The following is a 27,705-nucleotide window of genomic DNA, read 5'->3' as shown; positions in this document are numbered from 1 at the left end:
GAGAGGCAGAGGCGTGAGACGGTCTATCTTTGCCCACGTTCTCTACGGCTGCACCCCTGAACTTCTGCGTGGACCTCCCTTCGTCTCGGCGCCACTGGTCTGTTGTCCAGGAGATCATCGGCCTCTACGTGAGAAGTGCTGGGGTGTCCCCGTCGATGAGTGTGAACTCAGGTTCAGGAACGAGGAGGTAAGACAACTGCTGTTTTAGACGGCAGGACCCACTAGGGGTATACCGATTGTGCGGTAGGCCCAAAGGGGTTTGAATCTGTGTATCTGCCCCCTCTGTCGGAGGGAAGGAGCGAAGACGCACCGCTCGATCGAACGCTCTTTAGTCAGACCGTTTGATTTTGTTAGTCAGGCGGGGTCCTGGTGTAAATAGCCCTAGCCGGACACCGGTGTCTTGTCTAGACTAGCGTTCTAGGGTGTATATTACGTTCGCTAGGTCGGAGGGACCGGGAGACTAAGCGGCGCCTGTGTAAATTCGGTTCGCTAGCTCTCAACCTATCTGGGCTAAGTGGGAAGGCGTGTAAATTTGGAACCCACTAGACTTTTGATAGTGCGACTAAGAGGCGCCTGTGTAAATTCGGTTCTCTAGCTCGCTATATGTGGTGATTGGGCAGTGTGGCTAACCAAAACGGGTGTATATAGTTTTAGGTAGTCCATTCAAGGTACTGGCCAATAGTTTAGTTGGGAATTGTAAATGTGTTAACGATTGTTTAGTAAAGTGTATATCTTGTTAGATAGCGCGAGCTCAGCCGTCTAGCGAGAGTGTTAATAGTGTGTTGCTGTATCATAGTGCACGGTACCATAACCCTGTATATTTACTGACACTGTATATAAGTACTAATCATTGTCGTCTATTGCATGTTTAACACCATAACCACTAATAATTGTATTGTGACCTTAACTTGTGCTTTGACCTATGCTAACCGTACTGTAACCGCTATTTGTAAAAGACGATGTTACTGGGGTGTGTTATAGACGGGTAATTCGTATATAGAGAATTATAGCGTGGGTGACTGTATAGTTACGCCAAAGGGCATAATATTGGTTATATAGTGACTGGTGTAACAGCTGTGTGTGTACGGGAATTCCCTGAGTGTTTATTGTTATTGTGTACGTTTCACTTGGTAACCGTACCACGTGGTGCTGTTGCCAGAGGAAACGGGTGTGACTGTTGAATAGTACGCGTGCATAGTATTCGTTGTCGACGACGTTCCATTGTTAAGTATGGGTGCGTCGCAGTCAACGATTCCGGATCCCTTAGGTTGTATGGTGAAGAATTTTAAAAAGGGATTCAAAACTTGTGATTTTGGGGTTAAAATGTCTCCTGTACGTTTGGTCACTTTGTGTACTAGGGAGTGGCCTACTTTGGTTGCGGCATGGCCGCCACGTGGCAGTTTGGATCCAACTCTGGTACAGCGCTTACACGTGGCTGTATCAGGTAGGCCTGAACTTTACGGCCAGTTTCCTTATATTGATTGTTGGAGACAGGCCGTAAATGACTCGCCAAAATGGCTCCGGACATGCCACGAGGAGCAATGTCGCCTCATGGTAGCTAGGACTTGTTCGTCCACTAGGACTGGTGTTAGGCCCATTTTGGACACGCCCCCTGAGTCCGAGATCCCTTTGCCGCCCCCTTACTTTCCGTTAAGAGGAAGTGACGCAAACGCAGGAAGTCCTGCAACCCTCCCCTCATTACCCCCATCCACTTCCGCTTCCTCCTCCAGTACAGGATCCACCCCCCCTCGTACTAAATCTCCCCTTCCGGAATCAGAACCAACCCCCATTAAAAACGAATATCCTGATTTGGCGCCACTTCAGACTTCCGGTCAAGCTTCATCTAGCTCGGCTCGAAGTGTTTTATTTACAACCTTTTCCCAAAACCAAGCTCCCATATCCCCATACCCTATTTCTCCCCGACTGGAACCTATGACTGACGCCCCTCCACGTAGCCCCATACAGACCCGACAGTTGACCGGTGCCCAACAATTAAGACACTATCAGATGCCTCTTCGTCTGAATCCTGGGTCAGCCTATATCGATGCCGCAGGCCAAATGGCACATGCTGACCCAGTCTTTGTATATGTCCCGTTCACGACAACCGATCTTTTAAACTGGAAGACCCACAATTCCTCGTATACTGAGAAACCACAAGCTATGACTGATCTGTTCACCTCAATAGTACAGACACATAACCCGACATGGGCTGATTGCCAGCAGTTATTAATGACTTTGTTTAACAATGAGGAAAGGACAAGAATTAACCAAGCAGCCATTAAAGCACTAGAGGATAGAGCCCGTGCTTTGAACCAAGCTAATCCAGCAGCATGGGCCGCAACACATTATCCCAACACCGATCCCGATTGGAACGTAAATGGTGCTGATATGGTCCAACTCAGAGCCTATAGAGACGCTATAATTGCTGGCATGAAAGCAGGAGGAAAGAAAGCTATTAACATGTCGAAGACAGTTGAGGTGATTCAGAAAAGCGATGAAGCGCCCAGTGTCTTTTATGACCGATTATTGGAGGCATACCGCTTGTATACCCCCTTTAATCCGGAAGACGCAGATAATTCCCGAATGGTGAACTCCGCCTTTGTCAGCCAAGCTTACGGAGATATTAAGCGCAAGCTACAAAAGTTAGAAGGGTTTGCAGGTATGTCAATCACCCAACTAATGGAGGTAGCGAATAAGGTTTATATGAATAGGGAAACAGAAAGTAAGAAAGAGGAAGAGCGCAAGATGCGTAAAAAGGCTGATATGCTAGCGGTAGCGATCGCAGGCGTAGATAGACGGGGCCCAGATAGAGGCGATAGTAGATGGAGTAGGGAGCCTTTGAGTAGGAATCAGTGCGCGTATTGCAAGGAAGAAGGGCATTGGAGGAACGAATGTCCGCAAAGAGAGCAGTACGAGAGAGACCTACCCAGGGCAGGCTACGGAAACTTTAGAGGCAGAGCGAGAGGTAGAGGAGGCCCCGGAGGGAGTAATGGTAATAGAGGGAGTAATGGGAACAGAGGAAGTGTTAGGGAAGACAGGTATATTCCAGCAGCGCAAAGGTCCCGCGATAGAGAAGGTAGGGACTTTGTAGGATTGGCTGACACGGTCATGGAGGACTATTGATACCGACCGGGCTCCATCCCCCTTGGTCGAGCGGAGCCTATGGTCGATGTATCAATAGGGGGGATAAGGAGTGCGTTCATGATCGACACTGGTGCTGAACATTCAGTGGTGACTAATCTAGTTGCTCCTCCATCTGGAAGGACTATTACTGTGATAGGAGCAACTGGAAGAAGTGCTGAAAAACCGGTTCTTAAAAGTCGACTCTGTACATTGGGAGGCCACGTAGTAAAACATCAATTCCTTTATATGCCTGCATGTCCAGTCCAATTGCTGGGACGTGATATGCTATCAAAATTACAAGCGCAGATTACGTTCCTACCAAATGGAACAACATCCTTAAAGTTTAATGGACCTTCAGGTATCATGACATTATCCGTACCAAAGGAAGAAGAGTGGCGACTTTATACAGTGTTGACTAGCCAAAACCCTAGGAGTGATGAGACATTATTTAACATACCAGGAGTTTGGGCAGAGAACAACCCACCAGGACTGGCCCGCAATATTCCACCTATAAAAATTGAACTAAAACTTGGGGTTTATCCAGTGAGCCTAAGACAATACCACATCCCGCAGAAGGCTAAGAAGAACATCCAATCCTATCTGGATAAGTTCATACGGTATGGTATCCTAAAATTCTGTACTTCCCCCTGGAACACCCCATTGCTGCCTGTTCAAAAGCCCGGTACAGATGAGTATCGACCTGTGCAGGACTTGAGAGCAGTCAATGATGCGGTTGTTAGTATACATCCAGTTGTACCCAATCCATATAACCTGCTTGCTTTAATTCCGGGCGGGGCTACTTACTTCACAGTCTTAGATCTCAAAGATGCCTTCTTTTGCCTCCGAATTGCCGCAGAAAGTCAATGTATTTTCGCTTTCCAATGGGAGAACGCTGTAACGGGCTCAAAACGCCAAATGACTTGGACAAGACTGCCCCAAGGGTTTAAAAATTCACCTACCCTATTTGGTTCAGCCCTAAGTCAAGATCTACTGGATTTCGAGTCCATCCCAGGAGAGTGTGTATTGTTACAATATGTAGATGACTTGTTGATAGCAGCAGTTACAAAAGAGATCTGTCAGCAAGCAACGCACGATCTACTACACATTCTCTGGAAGGCAGGATACAAGGTGTCTAGAAAGAAGGCTCAGTTGTGTTTGCCAACTGTCAAATATCTGGGATTCCATATCTCTGAAGGTCAAAGAATTATGGGGCCAGAGAGAAAAGAAGCTGTCTGCCAAATACCAATACCCAAGAATAGAAGACAAGTGCGAGAATTCTTGGGGGCAGCAGGCTTCTGTAGGATATGGATTCCCAGCTATGCGATACTGGCAAAACCTCTGTACGCAGCTATCAAAGGTACAGAGCACGACCCCTTCTTATGGACCCAAGAACAGCAAACGGCATTTGAAGATGTGAAGAAGGCTTTGATGAGTGCCCCAGCATTAGGTCTACCTGATCACACACGACCATTCTACTTATATGTACACGAGCAAAGAAGAATGGCTGTGGGAGTATTGACACAGTACTTGGGATCATGGCAAAGACCTGTTGCCTATATGTCTAAGCAATTGGATGCAGTGGCCAGCGGACTTCCACCTTGTCTAAGAGCCGTAGCTGCAGCCGCCCTGCTAGTAGCTGAAGCCGATAAACTCACTCTGGGTCAAGAACTTTATGTACGAGTCCCACATGCAGTACAGACGTTGTTGGATTACAAAGGAAATCATTGGTTTAGTAACAGCCGTATGACCAAGTATCAAGCAATGTTGTGTGAAAACCCAAGAGTGCATTTAGAGACTGTAAACACCTTAAATCCAGCTACCCTTTTGCCACAACCTACTGAGAGTCAACATGATTGTTTGGAAGTAATGGATGAAGTATTCTCAAGTAGACCAGATCTTCGTGATTTTCCCATCCAGAACCCCGATGTTCAATATTATACCGACGGCAGTAGTTATGTGAAAGAAGGGATCCGCTATGCAGGATATGCAGTAACAACAATAGACAAGGTGATAGAAGCTCGGCCACTGGCGAAAGGAACATCAGCACAAAAGGCAGAATTAATAGCACTAACACGAGCGTTACAATTGGCTGAAGGTTTAAGAGTGAACATCTATACGGACTCCAAATATGCGTTTTTAACCACTCATGCCCACGGAGCTTTGTATAAAGAAAGAGGACTACTGAATTCAGAAGGCAAAGAAATCAAATACGCAGCTGAAATCCTACAACTATTGGAAGCAGTGTGGGAGCCGAAAGAAGTCGGTATCATACATTGTCGAGCGCATCTGAGAGGAGATGGTGATGTAACCAAGGGAAATCGGATGGCAGATAGTGCAGCTAAGCGTGCTGCTGAATCAGGAAGACAGGAGTATGTGGGGCATATAGCTGCTCTTATACCAACTCCACTGTCCCAATGGACTCCAGTTTATACAGCTCAAGAAGAGGAGTGGTTAAAGACTGAACCAGGAAAGTATTTGGAGAACAAGTGGTATCAGCTAGAAGATGGAAGAATAGTCATACCAGCATCACTAGCGGTAGAAATTGTCCAAAATTATCATAACGGGACACATTCTGGGAGAGATAGTACTGAAGAATCTCTTAGAAAACATTTCTACATACCAAGATTGTCCAACTTGACTCAGGCCATTGTACGAAGATGTGTAACGTGTGCTAAAAATAATGCAAGACAAGGACCAGTAAAGCCACCAGGAGTCCAGTTTATGGGGGGACTCCCCATGTCCGATCTACAAATAGACTTTACAGTGATGCCTAAATCGGGTGGACATCGTTACCTGCTGGTAATTGTGTGCACCTATTCAGGCTGGGTAGAAGCATGTCCTACTCGTACAGAGAAAGCAGGAGAAGTTGTAAGATTCCTGCTACGAGAAATAATACCCCGATATGGACTACCCTGTTCTATAGGATCGGACAATGGTCCAGCTTTTGTTCATCAGTGCCTACAACAACTGACTCATATGCTTGGTATAAAGTGGAGGCTTCATACTGCATATAGACCCCAGAGTTCTGGTAAGGTAGAGAGAATGAATAGAACTATTAAGAACCAGTTGGCTAAAATGTGTCAGGAAACCCAACTTAAGTGGAACGTTCTCTTACCCATAGCTCTATTGCGAATCCGCAGTACCCCTACCAGAAGGATGGGCCTCTCTCCTTTTGAAATCATGTATGGGCGACCATCTCCCGTACTTGGTAACTTAAGGGGGGATTTGAGTCAGTTGGGAGAAGGAATTACCCGGCAGCAGGTTGTAGAGTTGGGTAAGACTATGGAGGAGGTACAGAAATGGGTACAAGATAGATTACCTGTGAATATTTATCCCCCTGTTCATAGTTATCATCCAGGAGATCAAGTGTGGATTAAAGAGTGGAATAATGTACCGTTAGGGCCTAAGTGGAGAGGTCCTTATGTTGTTCTTTTGTCTACCCCTACAGCGATAAAAGTAGCCGAAGTGACTCCGTGGATACATCACTCCAGGGTTAAACCAGCAGCAGTCGATTCTTGGCAAGTTACAGCAGATCCAGAGAATCCCTGCAAGATCCGGTTAAAACGCACTACTCAGTCGGAGTAACGAGGAATCGTGTGGATTACAAATTTTATTGTTACAGGGATTTGGTGCGTGAGTGAGAAGGCCATAATAAAGCCTGTCCGCTTACCAACACATAGTATATAAGCCAGGAAAGTCTCGAAGGGACACCTGTGAAGACGAGCAGAACTCCATTCCCTGCAGCCCTCACATCCTGGAAGCTGAGGCGCCTTCGCACGGACGAAGACTGAGGATGACGGCGAAAGATGTGCTTTTGATAGTGTTTATTTATATGTGTTTTTATATTCAGGAAGGTAGAGGTACCGACACTCCTAGCTGTGAGGTATGCATTAAGACTACGAGAACAGGTAACCATATTTCCCAAACCCTAATTTGGCATTCACAATACGAGTGTAAAGGAGATGTATCGAGATGTAGATACTTAAATATAGACTATAGTGTGTGCAATTTAGGAGTAGGAGAACCTAAGTGCTTCAGTCCGGAGTATCAACCTCGTACAATTTGGTTGACTCTCAGGAATGGAGATCCTCAGGGGACCCTAATTAATAAGACGGTGTTAGAATCCGTACATTCTTCGGGTGTTCTGCTATTTGATGCGTGTAAAGCGATATCGAGTGGTAGAAAGCCGTGGAATGTATGTGGGGATCTTAGATGGGAGAGGACGTATGGGTCTAATGATAAATATATTTGTCCCAGTAGTAAAAATAAATATGTGAGTCCTAGATGCCCAAATAAAGATTATAACTTTTGCCCATATTGGTCTTGTGTGGGGTGGGCGACTTGGGGACAGACAGTAGACAAAGACATGATAGTGACTAAGTTGCCGACTAGCCCATATTGTAAGTCTATGGAATGTAATCCCATCCATATACTTATAAATAACCCCGATAAGTTCTTAGACAAATATGGCAATTTATTTGGGTTTCAGATATACGGGACGGGTTTAGATCCTGGGACATTATTGTTTATAGGGATAGAGACTGATACGGTATCCTCCCAAACTCATCAAGTATACCATTCCTTTTATGAAGAGATGAGTATAGATAATAAGATCCCCCATAATGCTAAAAACCTGTTCATCGATTTAGCCGAAAGTATTGCCGGTAGTCTTAATGTTACCAACTGCTATGTGTGTGGAGGTACTAACATGGGAGACCAATGGCCTTGGGAAGCAAAGGAGGTAATGTCCGGTTCTGAGGCAGTTGACCAACTGATATCTACACAAGCCGATTATCATATGAGTGTTAGAAGTAAATCTGAGTGGAGATTAAAGACCTCCATCATAGGTTATGTTTGCATAGCAAGGAAAGGAATAATGTATAATACTTCTGTAGGAGAATTAACTTGTCTAGGGCAAAAAGCTTATGATGATGATACAAAGAATACAACTTGGTGGTCGGCTTCAAATGTCTCAGAACCATCTAACCCGTTTGCTAGATACGCCAATTTAAAGGATGTGTGGTTTGATTTATCCATCACATCTACCTGGAGAGCCCCAGCAAATTTGTACTGGATCTGTGGTAAGAAAGCCTATTCGGAGTTGCCACAGGACTGGGAAGGGGCATGTGTGTTGGGTATGCTCAAACCATCCTTCTTCTTGTTACCAATTGAAACAGGTGAGACTTTAGGTGTTAAAGTGTATGATGTGAATCATAGGAAGAAAAGGGGACCCATAGAGATAGGCGCCTGGGAAGATGATGAATGGCCTCCCCAGCGTATCATAGATTATTATGGGCCAGCCACGTGGGCTGAGGACGGTACCTTTGGTTACAGAACCCCTATTTATATGCTCAACCGAATTATAAGATTACAGGCGGTGGTTGAGATTATCACTAACGAAACATCACAAGCGCTCAATCTTCTAGCGAAGCATAACACCAGGATGAGGACGGCAGTCTACCAAAATAGATTAGCCTTGGATTACCTTTTGGCAGTAGAGGGAGGTGTATGTGGGAAGTTTAACCTGAGCAATTGCTGTCTTCAAATAGATGACGAAGGGCAAGCAATAGCTGAGCTTACTAGCCATATGGTTAAACTAGCGCATGTGCCTACTCAGGTATGGAAAGGGTATAATCCAAGTAGTTGGTTTGGTAGCTGGTATGAGTGGTTTGGAGGGCTTAAGGCAGTGGTAGGTGGAGTCCTACTGATTTTAATGTTGTGTCTACTCCTGCCGTGTCTTATACCCTTAGTAGTTAGGTCTGTGCAATGCCTGATAGAAAATATAGCAGAGAGGAAGGCTGCTGCACAGATAATGGCGATTTATAAGTATAAGGCTCTAAATCAGGGAGAACCAATGCAAGAAGATGAGTGTTGAAGATTCACATCATAAGATAAGTCTGGTCTGGTTCAAGGTAACTTGCGGTGTATGCAAACCAAGGTTAGGTGATGCCTCAAGTAATTGTGAAATATCAAGAGGCATCAAAGGGGGGAATGTGGTGGAATCTTGGTAAAAATAAATTTAGTAGGCCGAGATTACCACGTGGCATGTGTACGTGCATATGCTGACGTATCGATCAGTTGGTTGCACGAGGCAAGATACGATCAGTAGTGTACGGAGCATGTGCAAGAATACAGGATGTAGTATTCCCCCTCCTCCATTGTGCTGGACAAGCCATGCGGTCAAACAGGAAGTTAATTCTTATTTGTGTTGATTGGTTAAGAGAATGTGCGGGTGGAGCTTAATATGGGAGGAGTTATGTGCCTATATAAGGAGCCTGCACTATTGTCCGGGGCTCAGAATTTGCTGTATTTTGGTGACGCTAGTCCCTCTGAGTCCCGATCGGTGATCCAATAAAGAATCTCTTCCTTCCTGAAGAAACCTGTGTCCATCTCTCTGTGCTTGGCTTCCGTCAGTTTCTCCGGTATCACTATAGTCACCAGAACACCTACAGCCTAATGTAGTTTTCCTGGTGTATATAGCATGCCCCTGCAGGCTTTTTAATGTAAATTCTGTCTTTTCATAGAAAAGTCAGTGTTTACATTACTGCCTAGGATTACCATTTAGTGGTAGTCACTGAGAAGGTCACTAGAGGTGCTTCCTGGGACAGTTCTGAACAGTGTACAGCACTGACGGTCACCGTCTTCATGCACTGCATGGAGGCGCTCAACGTTACTCATAGAGATGCATCGATTCAATGTAGCTTTGTAAGGAAATGCTGATTGTCGCAGTGTGGCGTTTTGCCATGCATGCCCAATAGCCCGAAAGCATTGGATTTGCTGAGATCTTAGCCAAGGAGGCATGTGGGGCTGAACTATTTGTATTCCTGACACTATAGTGTTCCTTTAACACATACTGTACTGTAAATACAGGTACTAATACAAAAATATACTACAAATTAAGCCTCACTGGCCCTATATGAACTTTGTATACCCTGGTAGGACAGGGTTTTAAGGTATATATATACATTTACATTTCTTTTTTTTTTTTTTTTTTTTTATTCTTTATTTTTTATGTGCTTTTGATAGAATCCAAGTATGCTCACAATGTCACAACAACATTAGTAAGCCTTCAGTGTGAAACACGATAACAAGCATTGGTATGACATTTGCAGAAATAGCACATTTTTGAGAGTGTAAAACACGCAAGGTTGAAGCTAGGCAGTCATGTCCGAGTTAGTATATATCGACATTGTCTAGAAGAACAAAGCAGGACATTCGATTTAACCTTACAATTACTGTTAGGAGTGCACATATTAGGTATGGGAGTCTGCTAAATTGTAGGCTTAGGTGGCATAGCAGGCTAGGCTTGCTATGTTTGGTGTCGCCAAGGCTGACAGCGTGAGGTGTTAGGTTGTGTAGGCTGTGCTAGCTGATAAACGCTGACATGTTATGCCATGATATGCTACCTCTGTGCAGGGGACATTCATCTATATTTATATTTAAATGAAGACAAGCAGTTGGAGTACAGGAGTGGCATTATAACATGAGTGAAAACATATTTTTCTAATACAACTTTGTTGTGGCACTAATCATTATATAAGCATCCAGTGAGAACAAGTTTGGAAACCTTGTACAATGTCGCACTGTCAGGTGTCCCGTCGTGGCGTCAGGTTCGTCGCCTTTGCGGTCAGGTAAGGGCATTCCCGGAAGTGGTCAGTCTTATTTAGAGCCGCCAGCAGGGACATTTGGGTGGACGTAAGCGAGATCAGTCAAGCCCTGTGCTGTATGTGGGTGAGCTGTCGGTGGGGTCGGTGGAGCACCTTGCCCAATGCAATGTATATGTATGTGATGGTTCTGTTCCGTTGTACAATAGGTGGTCCCTTCAGGCTGGGTGGGCTGTCTGGGGTTTCAGTGGGGTGTAGGGCTGTAGGCCTGTGTGACAGGTTGTTCGGGAGCATTGGGTCCTCGGGTGCATGGTCGGTACGTCGCCCCCTTGCCTATCGGATGCCATTAGGGTAAACCCACCGAGGCCCCCCCTTACTTTAGTCGGTGCCTGTCCCTCTTGCTAACCGTCTCTGTGGGTGGAAGATGAGAGAATGACCGGGAAAACCTGAAGTAAACGGTTAGCGTGTAGCTGCCTGTATGACAATAAGGGGCCGTGATTCCCCTGTGTGGTGCTATGGTCGTATAGCGCTTTCAACACTTTTTCTTTTTTTCTCAGCGGGAGAGGAGCGGTGTTTGGTGTCATGAACAATAAAAACTGATAACATATAACAGAGCTAGGTTAAGTATCTACCTCGCGTAAATTGCGGGCACCTGAATGCAGCTCCACCTTGAGTGGTGGTTGTTATTTATAATGGTGGAGCCGTGCTATTGTACTCATTGAGGAGGAGGCAGGTAGGTCCAGATAACCTGCTCTCGTCAGACCTTCTCTAGAGAACATTATAAACTAAATATCTCCCCGGTCCCCAAATAAACCTGCAGAGGTCTGTCTGTTAACAAGTGCCCTCTTAGACCGTCTCTATTGCATGCTGTTCGTACTTGGCCTGGAGCGGTCCCTAGTGTGGGGTTGTTGGGCCAAGGTCAATAATAAAGTTTGTGCCGTGGTGAGGTCCGTCTCCCGGAGGGCCCAGGAGGGCACACTGCTGGGTCCAGGTTCATGTGGTGGTCGTTGCATACGAGTCTGTAGGCTGTCTCCTGGGCACGAACTCCGGGGCACCTACGGCGTGTCTTCCTAGCAGGCGTGTGGGTCCTGCCGGGCGCGTCTCTTGAGCTGTAGGGTCTGAGGGCAGGTTCAGTAGCCCCAATATCTCAGCGGCCTCCTGGGGGTTATGGACAGTGTGCTTGGCGTCACCTGTGTCGATGGTGAGAGTGCGGCTCGGGCCCCAGCGGTAGCGGATTTGGTGGAGGCGCAGGAGGGCCGTAAATGAGCTCAGGGATCTCCTCCACGCCAGTGTCCCGGCCGACAAGTCCGCATAAAGAGAGAGGGTCATCCCCTCAAAGGGGTAAGCCGACTGACCTTTGGTGGCCTCCATGACCTTCTTCTTGTCTTTGGCTGACTGGAACTTCAAAATTACGTCCCCCGTGGTGGCAGGTGGGGCCGTTGCTGGTCGTGGGATGCGAAATAAATCCTCCATGGTAATCGTTTTCGCCACCTTTGGGGTCAGTAGTTCTGTGAGGAGACGCCTGACGAAGTGTGGTATTTCCGCCTCTGGTATGGAGTCAGCGACTCCCCTGAGCTTAAGATTGTTTTGATGGTACCTGTCTTCTTGTGTGGCAATTAATTGTTCATGTTGCAAGGTTTTGTGTTGCAGGTCCTTGATCACTGCTTGTAGGTCTGAGATCTGGTTAGTGTGGTTGGTAGTGGAGACTTCCACGTTTCCCAATCTCTCATTAATGCCTTTGATGTCTTCCCTGATTAGGGCTACGTCGGCCGCAATTTTCCTGTGGTGGTCTGCCATTAATTCCCCGATGGCCTCCATTGTCACAGGAGTAGGTGCCTTTGTGTGTGATGACACCCTAGGTTGAGGTGGGATTGTCATGTTCATTGTGGGGCCTCCCTCATCATCCTCTGATGACCCCTCTGTAAAATCCGAGCAGCCTCCATGCAAGGCCGCCATGTTGGCGCCTCCTGCCTCGTGCGCCTGCCGCCATAATTCCCCGATATCCATACCCTGGCGGGGCTTGTCGGGTTTCGCTTTTTTAGTTTTCCGTCCCATTCGTGCAGCTGGGTCTTCGGGCTGTCTCTGGGTTTGTATTTTTGCGGGTTCCGTTGCTGAAATTGTCGCTTGTTTTGCTTTCCTATCTGGAGCTCCGCAGCCATGCGACCACTCGCTTCAGATGCTTAGCTCCGCCTCCTTCCACATTTACATTTCAATCAACACTTATATGTTGCAGGTCAGTGTCTTGCTACTCAGTAGTCTTACTTTCCTCAAGATGATGTACAGAATGGTGACAGTGAGTGCACGGTGCATGCTTTATAGATATGCGACCATGCCATCGTATTCTATCTGACTATGCCATCTAACTCAGCATGCCTTATTTAGTTAGCTGGAAACATGGCCAATACCAATAGATTATTGATACACATATTAGAAGAATATAAAATATAACATTTCGTTGCTTGATTTTTTTTATAATTATTATTATTATAAGGTTTTCTTTTTCTTTTTTTCTTGGCTTTTATGTGAAAAATGCTACATGTAGAAGCTATACTAATCACTCAGTAACCTGAGCAGCAATGTAAATAGCCCTTAAATCAGAGATATGTACTCACTAAGAATGTATTTGAAACTATCAACAACTATATATATATATGCAGTCATCAATACTGTACAATGGAACACTGGACTCCTTACAAATATATATGACGGAGGGAGAGAAAGATAGTTTGTGTACATGTTCAGGGCCGGCGCTACCTGTAAGGCGGACTAGGCAGCCGCCTAGGGCGCCCCTTGGGAAGGGGCGCCGCCAGGAGCGCCGGCCCCCCTAATGCTGCAGCCGCCCGAGCGCTCTGTAGAGAGCCTCAGGCGGCTGCAGCTTTGCCCGGGCTGGTGCGTCCATGAGGGCGCACCGCCCGGGCGCAGCATGAGGAGAGGGAGGGGGCTGACAGGAGGGAAGCGCTCAGCGCTCCCTCCTGTCACTCCCTCTCTGTAGCGTGACCGAGCGCAGTATAGTCCGCCGGTACAGGGAGCATCTGTCTCCTGTACTCGGACGGACTAACAGGAAGTGAACACTGGTGTTCACTTCCTGTTAGTCCGCCGGGTACAGGAAACAAAAGCTCCCTGTACCCGCGGACCATGATACAGAGCTCGGCCACGCTACTATACAGGTAGGGGAGGGTGGGGGGGAATAAATAGAGGGGGGGGGAGATAAATAAATGGAGAGGGAGGGGAGGAGGAGAAATCAATGAAGAGGGAGGGGGGGAGAAATAAATGGAGAGGGGGGGAGGAGAAATAAATGGAGAGGGAGGGGAGGAGGAGAAATCAATGAAGAGGGGGGCGGGGGGGGAGAAATAAATTGACAGGGAAGGGGGAGAAATAAATGGACAGGGAGGGGGAGAAATAATTGGACAGGGAGGGGAGGAGGAGAAATCAATGAAGAGGGAGGGGGGGGAGAAATAAATGGACAGGGAGGGGGGAGAAATAAATGGACAGGGAGGGGGGGGAATAAATGGACAGGGAGGGGGGGGAATAAATGGACAGGGAGGGGGGGGAATAAATGGACAGGGAGGGGGGGAATAAATGGACAGGGAGGGGGGGAAATAAATGGACAGGGAGGGGGGGAAATAAATGGACAGGGAGGGGGGGAGGACAGGGAGGGGGGAATAAATGGACAGGCAGGGTGGGGGGAATAAATAGAGAGGGGGGGAGATAAATAAATGGAGAGGGGGGGAGGAGAAATAAATGGAGAGGGAGGGGAGGAGGAGAAATCAATGAAGAGGGGGGCGGGGGGGGAGAAATAAATTGACAGGGAAGGGGGAGAAATAAATGGACAGGGAGGGGGAGAAATAATTGGACAGGGAGGGGAGGAGGAGAAATCAATGAAGAGGGAGGGGGGGGAGAAATAAATGGACAGGGAGGGGGGAGAAATAAATGGACAGGGAGGGGGGGTTATAAATGGACAGGGAGGGGGGGGGAATAAATGGACAGGGAGGGGGGGAATAAATGGACAGGGAGGGGGGGAAATAAATGGACAGGGAGGGGGGAAATAAATGGACAGGGAGGGGGGGAGGACAGGGAGGGGGGAATAAATGGACAGGCAGGGTGGGGGGAATAAATGGACAGACAGGGAGGGGGGAATAAATGGACAGGGAGGGGGGGATAAATGGACAGGGGGGGGAAATAAATGGACAGGGAGGGGGGTAAATAAATGGACAGGGAGGGGGTAAATAAATGGACAGGGAGGGGGAGGGAATAAATGGACAGGAGGGGGAGGGAATAAATGGACAGGGAGGGGGGGGATAAATGGACAGGCAGGGTGGGGGGAATAAATTGAAAGGGGGGGGATAAATTGACAGGGAGGGGAATTGACGGGATTAGGAGGGGGAATGAGAGTGGGGAGGGGAGAAGAGAGTGACAACGGGGGAGACGAGAGTGACAAGGGAGGGGGAGAAGAGAGGGACACGCAGGGGAGAAGAGAGTGACAAGGGAGGAGGGGGGAGAAGAGAGGGACAAGAGGGGGGAGAAGAGAGGGACAAGAGGGGGGAGAAGAGAGGGACAAGGGGGGTTGAGAAGAGAGTGACGAGGGAGGGAGCGGGGGAGAAGAGAGTGACAAGGGAGGGGGGAGAGATTGACATCCATCACACACACACTTGCACACAGAAAAACACACAATGCATTACACACACAGACACACACACACAAGCAATTCAACCCTTACACACAATGCATCCCTTACACACACAGAAACACACAATGCATTCCTTACACACACTCAATGCACCCCTTACAGACGCACACACTGCATCCCGTACATACACAGAAACACTCATTGCAGCCCTTACACATACAAACACAGATTCACACAATGCATTCCTTACACACATATCAGGACATCCCCTACTCCTGTGAACAAACTAATTGGTGGAACATGAAGGTGGACCCTGGGGCCCAGACCTTGAGCTGTGCAAAGGGCCTTAAAAAAAATGGAGCCTTCTTCCTGTTCTCCCAGAACACAAACAGCCTCCAGAGAGCCTGTTCTACACCAGACCAGTGGAGCCAGACTGCAGGTAGAGCCCATCACCATCCTCATCTGATTGTAAGTAGGCAATCTAGTATATTATTTGTGGCACTAATCTCTAATTTACCTCACATTAAAGGGACACTTTAGTCCACAGAACCACTGCAGCTTAATGTAGTGGTTCTGGTGTCTAAAGCCTGTCCCTGCAGGCCTTTTAATGTAAACACGGTGGCACTGCAGCACTTGCGTTAGTTAACATGGGGCATTGTGATGTCATATCGGGGGGGGGATGGGGGGCGGCAAACTTTACTTTTGCCTAGGGCGGCAAAAATCCTTGCACCGGCCCTGTACATGTTGCAAAGGTAAACTTGTCACTCTCCTGACACAAAGTAACAAAATAATGTAGCCTAGGCGCAAACCCGCAAAAAACATATATCATAAAAGTAAAGGGTGCACTCAATGTCTTCTAAGGTAAAGGTGGGTTTAATGTTTAAAGAAGCAAAATTACAGAAATGTGAACGGTCAATGTTTCGACCCTACGCATCTTTTTCAAGATCTTGAAAAAGGCCGGTAGGGTCGAAACGTCAATCGTCCACATTTATGAAATTTTGCTTGTTTAAACATTAAACCCACCTTTAACTTAGAAGACATTGAGTGCACTCTTTACTTTTATTTTATATATATATATATATATATATATATATATATGTGTGTGTAAACAAATAAATTAAAAATCAAAATGCACTCACAGGTCTTTGTGTTAGTAGAAAAATTGGTGCTTTATTTGTTCATCAATGGTGTACAGAAATCAATCAACGTTTCGACCCTGCCGGGTCTTTTTCATGATCTTGAAAAAGACCCGGCAGGGTCGAAACGTCGATTGATTTCTGTACACCATTGATGAACAAATAAAGCACCAATTTTTCTACTAACACAAAGACCTGTGAGTGCATTTTGATTTTTCATTTATTTGTTTATATATTTGACGCCAGCAATTTGCACCCAGGCATATGAGATACAATTAATTAGCTTTGGAGGAGAGTGCCAAGCTTCCACTTGTATATATATGTACAGGGAGTGGAGAATTATTAGGCAAGTTGTATTTTTGAGGATTAATTTTATTATTGAACAACAACCATGTTCTCAATGAACCCAAAAAACTCATTAATATCAAAGCTGAATATTTTTGGAAGTAGTTTTTAGTTTGTTTTTAGTTATAGCTATTTTAGGGGGATATCTGTGTGTACAGGTGACTATTACTGTGCATAATTATTAGGCAACTTAACAAAAAACAAATATATACCCATTTCAATTATTTATTTTTACCAGTGAAACCAATATAACATCTCAACATTCACAAATATACATTTCTGACATTCAAAAACATAACAAAAACAAATCAGTGACCAATATAGCCACCTTTCTTTGCAAGGACACTCAAAAGCCTGCCATCCATGGATTCTGTCAGTGTTTTGATCTGTTCACCATCAACATTGCGTGCAGCAGCAACCACAGCCTCCCAGACACTGTTCAGAGAGGTGTACTGTTTTCCCTCCTTGTAAATCTCACATTTGATGATGGACCACAGGTTCTCAATGGGGTTCAGATCAGGTGAACAAGGAGGCCATGTCATTAGATTTTCTTCTTTTATACCCTTTCTTGCCAGCCACGCTGTGGAGTACTTGGACGCGTGTGATGGAGCATTGTCCTGCATGAAAATCATGTTTTCTTGAAGGATGCAGACTTCTTCCTGTACCACTGCTTGAAGAAGGTGTCTTCCAGAAACTGGCAGTAGGACTGGGAGTTAAGCTTGACTCCATCCTCAACCCGAAAAGGCCCCACAAGCTCATCTTTGATGATACCAGCCCAAACCAGTACTCCACCTCCACCTTGCTGGCGTCTGAGTCGGACTGGAGCTCTCTGCCCTTTACCAATCCATCCATCTGGCCCATCAAGACTCACTCTCATTTCATCAGTCCATAAAACCTTAGAAAAATCAGTCTTGAGATATTTCTTGGCCCAGTCTTGACGTTTCAGCTTGTGTGTCTTGTTCAGTGGTGGTCGTCTTTCAGCCTTTCTTACCTTGGCCATGTCTCTGAGTATTGCACACCTTGTGCTTTTGGGCACTCCAGTGATGTTGCAGCTCTGAAATATGGCCAAACTGGTGGCAAGTGGCATCTTGGCAGCTGCACGCTTGACTTTTCTCAGTTCATGGGCAGTTATGTTGCGCCTTGGTTTCTCCACACGCTTCTTGCGACCCTGTTGAGTATTTTGAATGAAACGCTTGATTGTTCGATGATCACGCTTCAGAAGCTTTGCAATTTTAAGAGTGCTGCATCCCTCTGCAAGATGTCTCACTATTTTTGACTTTTCTGAGCCTGTCAAGTCCTTCTTTTGACCCATTTTGCCAAAGGAAAGGAAGTTGCCTAATAATTATGCACACCTGATATAGGGTGTTGATGTCATTAGACCACACCCCTTTACATTACAGAGATGCACATCACCTAACATGCTTAATTGGTAGTAGGCTTTCGAGCCTATACAGCTTGGAGTAAGACAACATGCATAAAGAGGATGATGTGGTCAAAATACTCATTTGCCTAATAATTCTGCACTCCCTGTATGTATGTATGTAATACACAAGATCCAGCGCACTCACTCATCCACTAAACAGCAAGTTTAAAGCCCACAGATTTTATTAGTTTTTTTAAAAACAATTAATCTAGGCAAAAATAGTGGTGGTTTAGTTACAGTATATGATCATACATTGCATAAACCTGCCAAAATGTCAATGTACCCCATCTTTGGCAGGTCCTACTCTAACAGCCTAATATCTGCTCTTAAGATTAACCCACTTACTTGGGGAAATATTCCATCTGGGGCTCTCTGCAGTACGAGGCTAAATAGGGCCCTATAATGAGGCACCTGTGACATTGCCAACATCTACACCTTCCCAGCAGAATGGAGACTGCCAATCTATTAATGGGAACCCCAAACCTTCCCAGAGTAACAATGAGTTGTTATCACTGGAGATTTGACCTGTTAATTCTCTGCTGTGTTGATGGCTTTTAAATGTAACATTCCAATATTATAGGTGTCAAATAAGGCAGTGATATATCAGGGTATTACAAAGGTTGATATGAAATAAATAGGAGCTAATCAAAGAGTCCCAAAAAGTCTGGGGGCTAGTCGGTTAGCTCCAACAAAAAACCCACTATTATTCTCCTAGATGTGGGAATAACCCACTAATAACAGAAAATGTAGGGAAAATGGACTAAAAGTCCTGATTAGGAGAGTAACACATAGAGGAAGCCCTACCTTTATTAATCCTAAGGGGAAACAAAAATAGTAACCAAATGGGGAAGGGAGAGGCAAAGGAGTATATGTGATATATATACACAACCATGTACATAGACACATATACACAGAAGAAAGAAAATCTGTGTATAAAATCTGCTGGATGAGCTAAGGTACACAAAGCTTAAAAGGATCTAAGGTTAGATATTCCAGCTTACCTACAAAGCTCAGGTAAATACAGGGATAAGGGAAAAGGAAGGGAGTATAAATGAGGGGGTTAGACCCCCCAAAAAGCCACCCACAGCAGGGTATTACCCAATGTGCTTGTCTCTGCCTTCACTTAACAAGTGATATCTTATAACTGCACACTGAACATACTGGGAGACCGGAGCTAGCCTAGCATAGTAAGAAGATTATGTGACTACTCTATAAATGGAAAACAGGACTTCTATTCAAGAACAGCTTTGTCTTGCTGTGTCAAAGGAATACGTTATTGCATCTAAACGAAAGATGCTCTATTTAAGTTTTTTGTTTTTCATTTCATGAAAAATCTTTTCAGCTTTAACTCATTAATGATATTCTTACTTGAAATGTTTTTTTTAAAAGTGCGTGATTCACTGAAGGCTGCAAATGTAGGTATTTTATCCTCTTTATTTTAGTTTAGAGTTGTCATTAATTTTGATAAATGGCTGTGTATCTACCAAAGAAAAAAACATGCTGAATCATAACACAAACGACCAGCCAAAGTTAGCTCAGAAGCTTTCTGACCAATTCTCATTACTGAAAAATGAACAAAAAGAAATCAGTCTTTCAAATGAGCTTTGTAGCCTTCATGTGATGTTTCAGAGTGCATAGCATGACAATATTGGATTTTGCGGCTATTAGGCTTAGGGTAACCAGAAAGACAGAGAATTCCATGATTGTCCTAGGCAGTAGAAATTACTTTAGGTACGAAAGATTAAGATGTGTCGTCTTTAGGTGTCAATCATGTCAAATCGAAATCCCAGGCCATTCTTTATGAATTTCACAAAATATACAAATATTTGCTAATCAGTGTATAAATATACATAACCAGGCTTTTACCATCTACTAACCCAAAGCTTCTAGATCTGGGGGGAAAGATATTGAGTATCCTCAGCGGTAAGCTCTGGGACTAACATGCCTACCACTCAATATTGGTATTAAGAAGTCCTGCAAATTTGGCATGACATCAATATAAATGGTTACATTTTTAATTAATGCTGACCAGACACTTATAAGCAGAAGCACTAGTATTAGCCATCCCTTCATCTTTCCAGAAGACCGGACATCAGGCATTAGACAGATTGGATTTGTCTGCTTCACTGCTGCCGGTGTTCCACAATAGGCTTGCTGAGATTCTTGCTGATATCTGAGTATATATAAGAATGGGATATATTTGTAGCATTTACTATGGAATTTCGTATTCACTCTTCTTGGTACCTGATCTGTCTTACTTAAACTGTATAATAACCATGAAGAAAGTAATTATTTTTAGTTAAGAGCACTTTTACTAAACGCCCAGCTGCAGTTGTCAGTAGTTGGCTTACAGTTTTATGACAATGTTAGAGTAAAGTAATTGCACAATTATATTACACCCAATCACATGACCATGAAATTATGGTGTTTTTTTTTAATGTTCTCACTTCTTATAGGTGGAACGCCAGCAAGACCTTCCCCATATGCATAGGATGGCCAAACACAAGGATACTTACATGGTGGAGCAGGTTTTTAGCCCACATCCATACCCAGCTTCCCTGAAGTCCCACATGAAGAGTAATCCAATCTATACAGACATGCGTCTCACAGAAATGGCAGAGCTAAAACGCACCCAGCCTTCGTGGACCATAGAAGAATATGCACATAACTCAGGAGAGAAAGGAAGGCTGACTGCTCTAGACCTGCAAGTAAGTGGCAATAGAAATATACAGTCGTTCTGTATATTTACCCATTTCTCGCTCATGTTGAGATGTGATGTAAAAACGCATTAATCTCATGTATGATGTCTGTGATACATGACCTTGTCGCATTATCACCCACACGCTAAAGCAGTCATTTACCAATGTCGCATACAATGTGTGCATAACTTTGCCATCATACATAAATCTTACATGCACCAGTCATCCTGACACACTTACATATGTAAACAGATCAGTCACTGTCACCAAAAAGACACAATTTATTCTAGAACAATAATTTGGACTTGAGCACATTTAGTTGCCTTTTTTTCATTTTTTTAATATTATGGTGACAGCAGATCAATCTAAAAAGCATTTGTTTTTTTAAATTAGGTCTATAAAATATGTGGTTCTGTATAATGTTACCCTATAGCAGTCAGTATACATTTTTCTACGCCACTGGTAGGTGAAGAGTCAAGACAGGGGCACAATCATCACATATATCAAGAATGCTGGCTCTGGAATCTAGTGAATCACATATAGTACAATAGAAAATAAGCAGAGCTATTGAGAAAGGACAAATATTGATTAACTAAACATCTGGTTGCACTATGATTCCAATGATTATCTGGTAATACAGATAGAACAGTCCTCTTACAATATGTAACAAAATGCTGTTAAAGCTCCTAATTCAATTCTTTATATTGTATATACCATAGGAAAAACCATCTCCACCTGCATGATCTTGTTGCCTTACAGCTTGCACAAGGATCACCTAGTACTCTTTATTTAACCGTTTACCATAAATGTTGCTTTATCAGACAACTCACTTTATATTTAAAACAACTTTGTCCAGCCATGTTACTCTATGGAAATGTAAGTGTACACACGCATTCCATGCAGTATCCAAAAAAGATCTTTGTGATCCAAACAGAAGCCAGCTATCATTCCCCTTGCATTTACAACCCCTATGTACACACTTTAATAAACATCTACCACCCATTCTTTCAACCCCATTACCTAGAAAATGAGGCCTAACCTATAGAATTGCAGCTGTTATTTATCATGAAATTAGACAGTCATTAACATTTTAGCTAACGATGACCTAGGAGTAGAGATGGTGTGTGTGTGTGTGTGTGTGTGTATGGGATATGTTTTAGTGAAACACCCAATAGAAATTATCTTCCATGATTAAGATTACCTCCTAAAATCTGAAAATGACAAGAAAGTGGGGACTTATATGTATCTACGTTATCCTACGTATACCAGAAGGATAAACACTGAAATGCTCTCTGCACCACACAATGCAAAGGGTAATACCTAAAGAATAGTTATTTAAAATTTCAATACCAGAAGTCTCCTTTGAAAATGGTATCCTATAGGTCCCCACTCTCAGCCCGTAAAGGAACACCATAGCGCTATATTATGCCCCTATCCCTAACTGTAGGTCCGTCTCTTCCCCCTACCTCCATGCGAATGAAAGGGTTCAAAACCATTTAACATTCACCTTAATTCCATTGCCAAGGTCCTTCAATGCTGTTTCAATCTCCTCCTCCAGAGGTCCTTCAGACATCTATTTTAAGGGTTTAGTCAATAAAATGTGAATAGGACAAGAACAATTTGATAATTTAGGTCAGAATTAAAAATTAAAAAACAAACAAAAAAAAAACTTACAGCTTCCAGGCTAAGTGTCTCAGTTATATCAAACACCCACATTAAATCATGCACACACAGTCACCCACACAAAGTCACAGGCATATCCTGAAGAAAGGGTGTGTGTGTGCTATACATTTTAAAGCAGATAAATTAATTAAACTTGTTTTATTCATGTGTTTTGACATCTGCTTTTCAGAGGAATAAAGTCATGTCATGTTAAATTAATATAAGGTTGAAATAGCTGTTTTTGACATGATATTTCGTTCCTGTTTAACAAGCTACAAATCTAAAATGTCTCCTATCAGAGTGCATTACAAATCGCAGGAGTAATAGCTCTTACAAATAAAGATGTCTATTTTTTCTATTACAATGTCTGCATGACTCCCATATTTTACCATTACTTAGTAGAAAAAAACAACAAAAAAAGACAATATAATTTGTCCAAGTAAATAGCACCTGGCAAAATACTAGTTTGTGACACTCCAAACAACATAACTACTTATGTTCTCACATAGACTTCACTCCAGTCCTTTGTTCTTTTCATTAGTCCGGCAGCAAGGATTTTTGGGATATGCTCAACAATTGTTTTGACGTATAGCAAATAAGGGACAATTGAGGGTGACTATATTCTATTATTATGAAACTAAAATTTAATATAGGGGAGCGTAACAGACCCTGGGAGTGTCACTTTAAATGATTTAATAAGATTGACCCCATGAGCTCGGTAGAATATTTTTACAATGAGCTTAAAATGAATAAAAAATGTTTTCACTTAAAAAGCAATATTATTTACAAATAAAAATACACGGCCTTTTGGAGGAAAAGAGTTATTATTTCACGAAAAAGTCAGCTTTCACTGTTAATTCTAATGTATAGATTGGTAGCTTTTTAAATGATGTTCCATTGCTTGTTTTGCATTTATTGCTGTTTCCTAAATTATTGTAGAATTCTTGAAATAATGGTGGCATTCCAGAATATGCTGGAATGGACAGGGTATCTATGTAATGGAGAAAGTCTAAATCGCATAATTGTATTATTAAAAAAATTACACACCATGAATAGGTAAATGTTATTATAAGGTATATACTAATTTAACGCCAGATAATTTAAAGTATATTTGTGTTATACACACCTAAACCCCAGATTACTTAAGCTATTGTCATAAAAAACGTATTCCAAATGGGTGATGTAAAAGCATAAACGCCTCCCCCCACACTAAATATTTGCTGGAACATTCGCTAGGAACAATTGGGGATAAGGGACCTTGTTAATATGTGCTCTTAATGTAAAAAGTAGGATTGCATAGAAACGGTTACACTTGCATATTCAAAAAAGATGGATTTCCAGTTGGTCAATCAATATTTCATGCTACATTTTATTATATAAATGGCCAAGTCAATGATGGTGTAGTAGGGTTAACCAAGTGTGAAGGCAAGTTGAAGATAAGGGTAAGACAACTCTCTGATAGCGAATTAATTAATTGACACATTGCTGAAAAATAATTATAATAACAAAGTATTTAACCAGGAAAGGTACATTCAGATTACTCTTATGGCAGTCCATAAAAATCTTTCAAAAGGTCTGACATGAAAGCCAAGGACAGCTGAAGGTCATCAGAATAGTGGTTAGCTCTAGTTAGGCTGTACATGAAGCATGGGGTAAAATTAGAGTTACATACATTATACCCTAAAGCAATATAGATATAGAGATATATAATAAACATATAATAACTATAGACATATAATAAATAAAGTTCCTTGGTTGATTAAATAGTTTTTGGAAATTGCTTAGGCTAAAGGATAACAGTAGAAACAGTGTTATCTTAACAATTAACCAGGACTACACCAAGGAAGCAATCAGGATGCAATGTCTTACTGGTGGTGTGTGTATCTGATTGCAGACAGGTGGGGCAGGAACCAACTGGCCAGGTAGAATTCAGAAGTGTACAAAGACAATGGCGTTATCCAGCAGCTGATTCAGCTCACTGGTAATCTTAAACTGCTGTGGTCTACTATACCTCTCCTTACAGACTCAAGAATCCCTGAACCCCAATAATCTTGAGTTTTGGATGGAAGACATTTACACTCCAGGTTATGACTCCCTACTGAAGAGAAAGGAGGCCGAGTTCCGTCGAGCCAAGGTCTGCAAGATGGCAGCGCTTATCACTGCGGCTGCTTGCACGGTGATTCTGGTGATTGTTGTTCCCATCTGTACCATGAAGTCCTAATCTCCTGCAAAGGACATAAACTTCAAATCACGTTACCCGTGCATTATGCTCGTGGTGATGACTCACATGTCAAAAGAGCTGCATTGATCTTAGACATATACAAGCCATTACAAACCTTTTAAAGAGCTATTGTAAAAATGCAATCCTACTGTACAATACGCCAGGCAACAATAAAAACAGAAGGGGTATATTTACCAAGGACATAAATACTGCTAAAAATCAGTGCTTGATATTTTGTGTCACCTGTTTATTCTCTAAATGCCTATTTGGTAGGTTTTCTATTTCCCAAAAATCTTGACTGCTCTCAAAGGTAGGTAAAGTCTGTTGAAAATGAATAAATAGATTAACATAACATACAAATATCCATTCTGTTCCGGGAGCAGAGCAGTTTAGATGTTTGTTACGTTGCTACGATGGTTACATTTTCAGTTTTAGCTGCAGTAATGTATCAGAAGTGAAACTGCAGACCTTGAGTTTCCTTATCTTGCTGTGAATTCTCCTGTGTCCTGGACCCTGTCACTCTCCATCCCTCTATACAATATTGTGACCTACATTTTACTGAATATTCAATATCTATATACAGATACTATATTTTTTATATGTTGCTGCTTTGGTAGTCACTTAATTTTGGTGGGGTGGTTATAGTGCCTAGAGTCCCCTGCCACTGTCCTTCTATTTCATATTAAATTGTTTTTGAATGTTTGAGAGACACAGCAGCCTGTCCCCGAGACGGTTGCTACCCAACTATAATTTGCACTAAAAAAAGAAAAGAAAAAAAAAAGAAGCTTTTCAGGGGAGTTGTTCAGCAACATTTAGCACACTTTTGAGAGTATGAGTCATGCGTGAAGGTCTACAAAATGCCAAAACCACAGAATATTCAATTAAAATACACCATAGACTATCTATGATTTTTATTTTCTAACGACAAAGCATTAAAACAAACAGCAATGAGCAACGATAATTGACAGTGTCAGCTGACCGTACAGGCTATCACAGCCACCCATTCCTAGTATGAATTGGTTTGGCTAAGGACAAGTGCAGTATCTTCCTTAGACATACCTCCATTGGGTCAGGAATCCTCAGCCAGTGTTAAACATGGAACCAGGAGTCTCCAAGAACTATAACCATTTCAGTTAGAAGTGTCCCTTTAAGTAATGTCAGGAAAGTTTTTGCAGGAACATTCTCAGTTTAAAATTAACTTTTCTATTACTATTTTTGTAAAATAAATAAAATAAAAAAAGAGTTTCATGCCACTCAGTAATTGCAAAAGGGTTGGAATATGGGAACTTATTCATGGATTTTATGATTCATGAGTATAGATAACTTTTACGGTTTCACCCATTTATTTATTTCAACAAAAATAACAGATGCATTTGCCAAATATATTTAGAACCAAAACAGAAATTATTCAGAGTTATCAAATTATTTTAGTTATTGTCGTACCAATAGAGACAAGCAGATGTATTGACTAAACTCTGACTTCCAGTGAATTGAAGTCTGAATTGCAAAATTTAGCCAAGCTGTGACTGTACCAGAGTTAGATAGTGTTTCAAAATCAGCTATTGTACCATACATTTTACAATTTTGATTTCAGTTACTACAGTTCACTATAGTGAATAACGCCCAGCATTTCTAATTTTAGCTTTGTGAAGACCGGATTTTCATAACAAATTTAGTAGATTGGAAGTTTTGTTTTTTTTTTTTTTAACTTGTGATCTAGATCAGTGGTTCCCAAACGTTTTAGGTTCAAGGTGCCCTTAATATTTCAATGTTTTTCCAAGGCACCCCAAGTCAAAACTATTTTCTAGGTTGTATATATGTACAGCTGCAGCATATACTGGGCCCCTACTCTTGGGAGAGGGACTGGTAGATTATTATGAGAAACAATTCAGGCACAATAACCACTACTTTACGTTGTAGTGGTTATGGTGCCAGTAGTGCTGTAGTGCCCTTCCAGGGTAAGTAGTCAAACTGTTTAAGAACAGTTTGACAACTTACCTGGGGCTGCCAGGATAGGGACTGTAGTATGTGTGTGTGTGTGTGTGTGAGGGGTGCAGTGTGCGTGTGTGTGTGAGGGATGCAGTGTGTGTACAGGGGTGCATTGTGTTTGTGAAGGATGTAGTTTGTGTGTGTGGGAGGGGTGCAGTGTGTGTATGTGGGGTAGTTTGTGCATGAGGGGTGCAGTGTGTGTGTGAGGGGTACATTGTGTGTGGGGGAGGTTAAGTGTGTGTGAGGGGTACAGTTTGTGTGAGGGGTACAGTGTGTGTGTATGGGGGCAATGTGTGTGTGTATGGGGTGCAGCGTGTGTGTGTATGGGGGAGCTATTTTGTGGTGTGGAGTCTGTGGGGATAGAAGGGCAAATTAATAAATATACATTTTATTTTATTTTAAATTAAAAATAAAAATGATGTCCCCCCCCCCTCCCTGCTTACATTTGTCTAGGAGGGGGGACATTTCCTGCAATCCCTGGTGGTCCTGGTGGTGACAGTGAACTCTAGCAGCCTCAGGAGCTGCTAGAGCTCACTCTCGCGAGATTCGGAGTGTTGCCGTGATCACCACGCCAACGCTCCAAGCTCACAAGAGGAGAACCCAGCGAAGCTGCAGGTTAGAGCTCCCCGAGTCCTCTCTCCCTCCCTCCCTGCCGGCTGCCAGCAAAGTGCCGGCTGCCAGCAAATCTCTGATCTCCCCTCCGGTCCTGCAGAGCCAGCAGGGGAGAGCATAGTTCCCGCTGATATGATCATAGCACCGGGAAAATAGCTTGCGGCACACAGTTTGGGAACCTCTGATCTAGATGTTAAAATCTCAGTACCCTCCAAAGTTGATCTTATTACTTGCAGTTAAAGGGAAACTGTAATGCTAGGAATA

The 27,705-nt window shown here is 43.4% G+C and overlaps 1 protein-coding gene across 3 annotated transcripts in view; it reads left to right on the top strand.

Moving 5' to 3' along the window:
• MINAR1 (membrane integral NOTCH2 associated receptor 1) overlaps positions 1–25,917 on the top strand; it is a 117,614-nt gene extending 91,697 nt beyond the window's left edge. For 2 of the 3 annotated variants that reach the window (XM_063448691.1, XM_063448692.1), the window contains exons 3-4: positions 20,715–20,966; positions 24,643–25,917. In XM_063448691.1, the coding sequence (XP_063304761.1) occupies positions 20,715–20,966; positions 24,643–24,840 (450 nt within the window). In that variant the 3' untranslated portion in view covers positions 24,841–25,917. Of the gene's footprint in view, positions 1–20,714; positions 20,967–24,513 lie in introns of all 3 variants that reach the window. The other variant, XM_063448693.1, reaches the window with a different exon arrangement.
• The last annotated feature ends 1,788 nt before the right edge of the window (positions 25,918–27,705 follow it).

The sequence above is a fragment of the Pelobates fuscus genome, chromosome 3, assembly GCF_036172605.1.
Source record: "Pelobates fuscus isolate aPelFus1 chromosome 3, aPelFus1.pri, whole genome shotgun sequence".
Lineage (NCBI taxonomy): Eukaryota > Metazoa > Chordata > Amphibia > Anura > Pelobatidae > Pelobates > Pelobates fuscus.
Note: the sequence above shows the minus strand (reverse complement) of the source record. Positions and strands in the feature narration are given on the sequence as shown.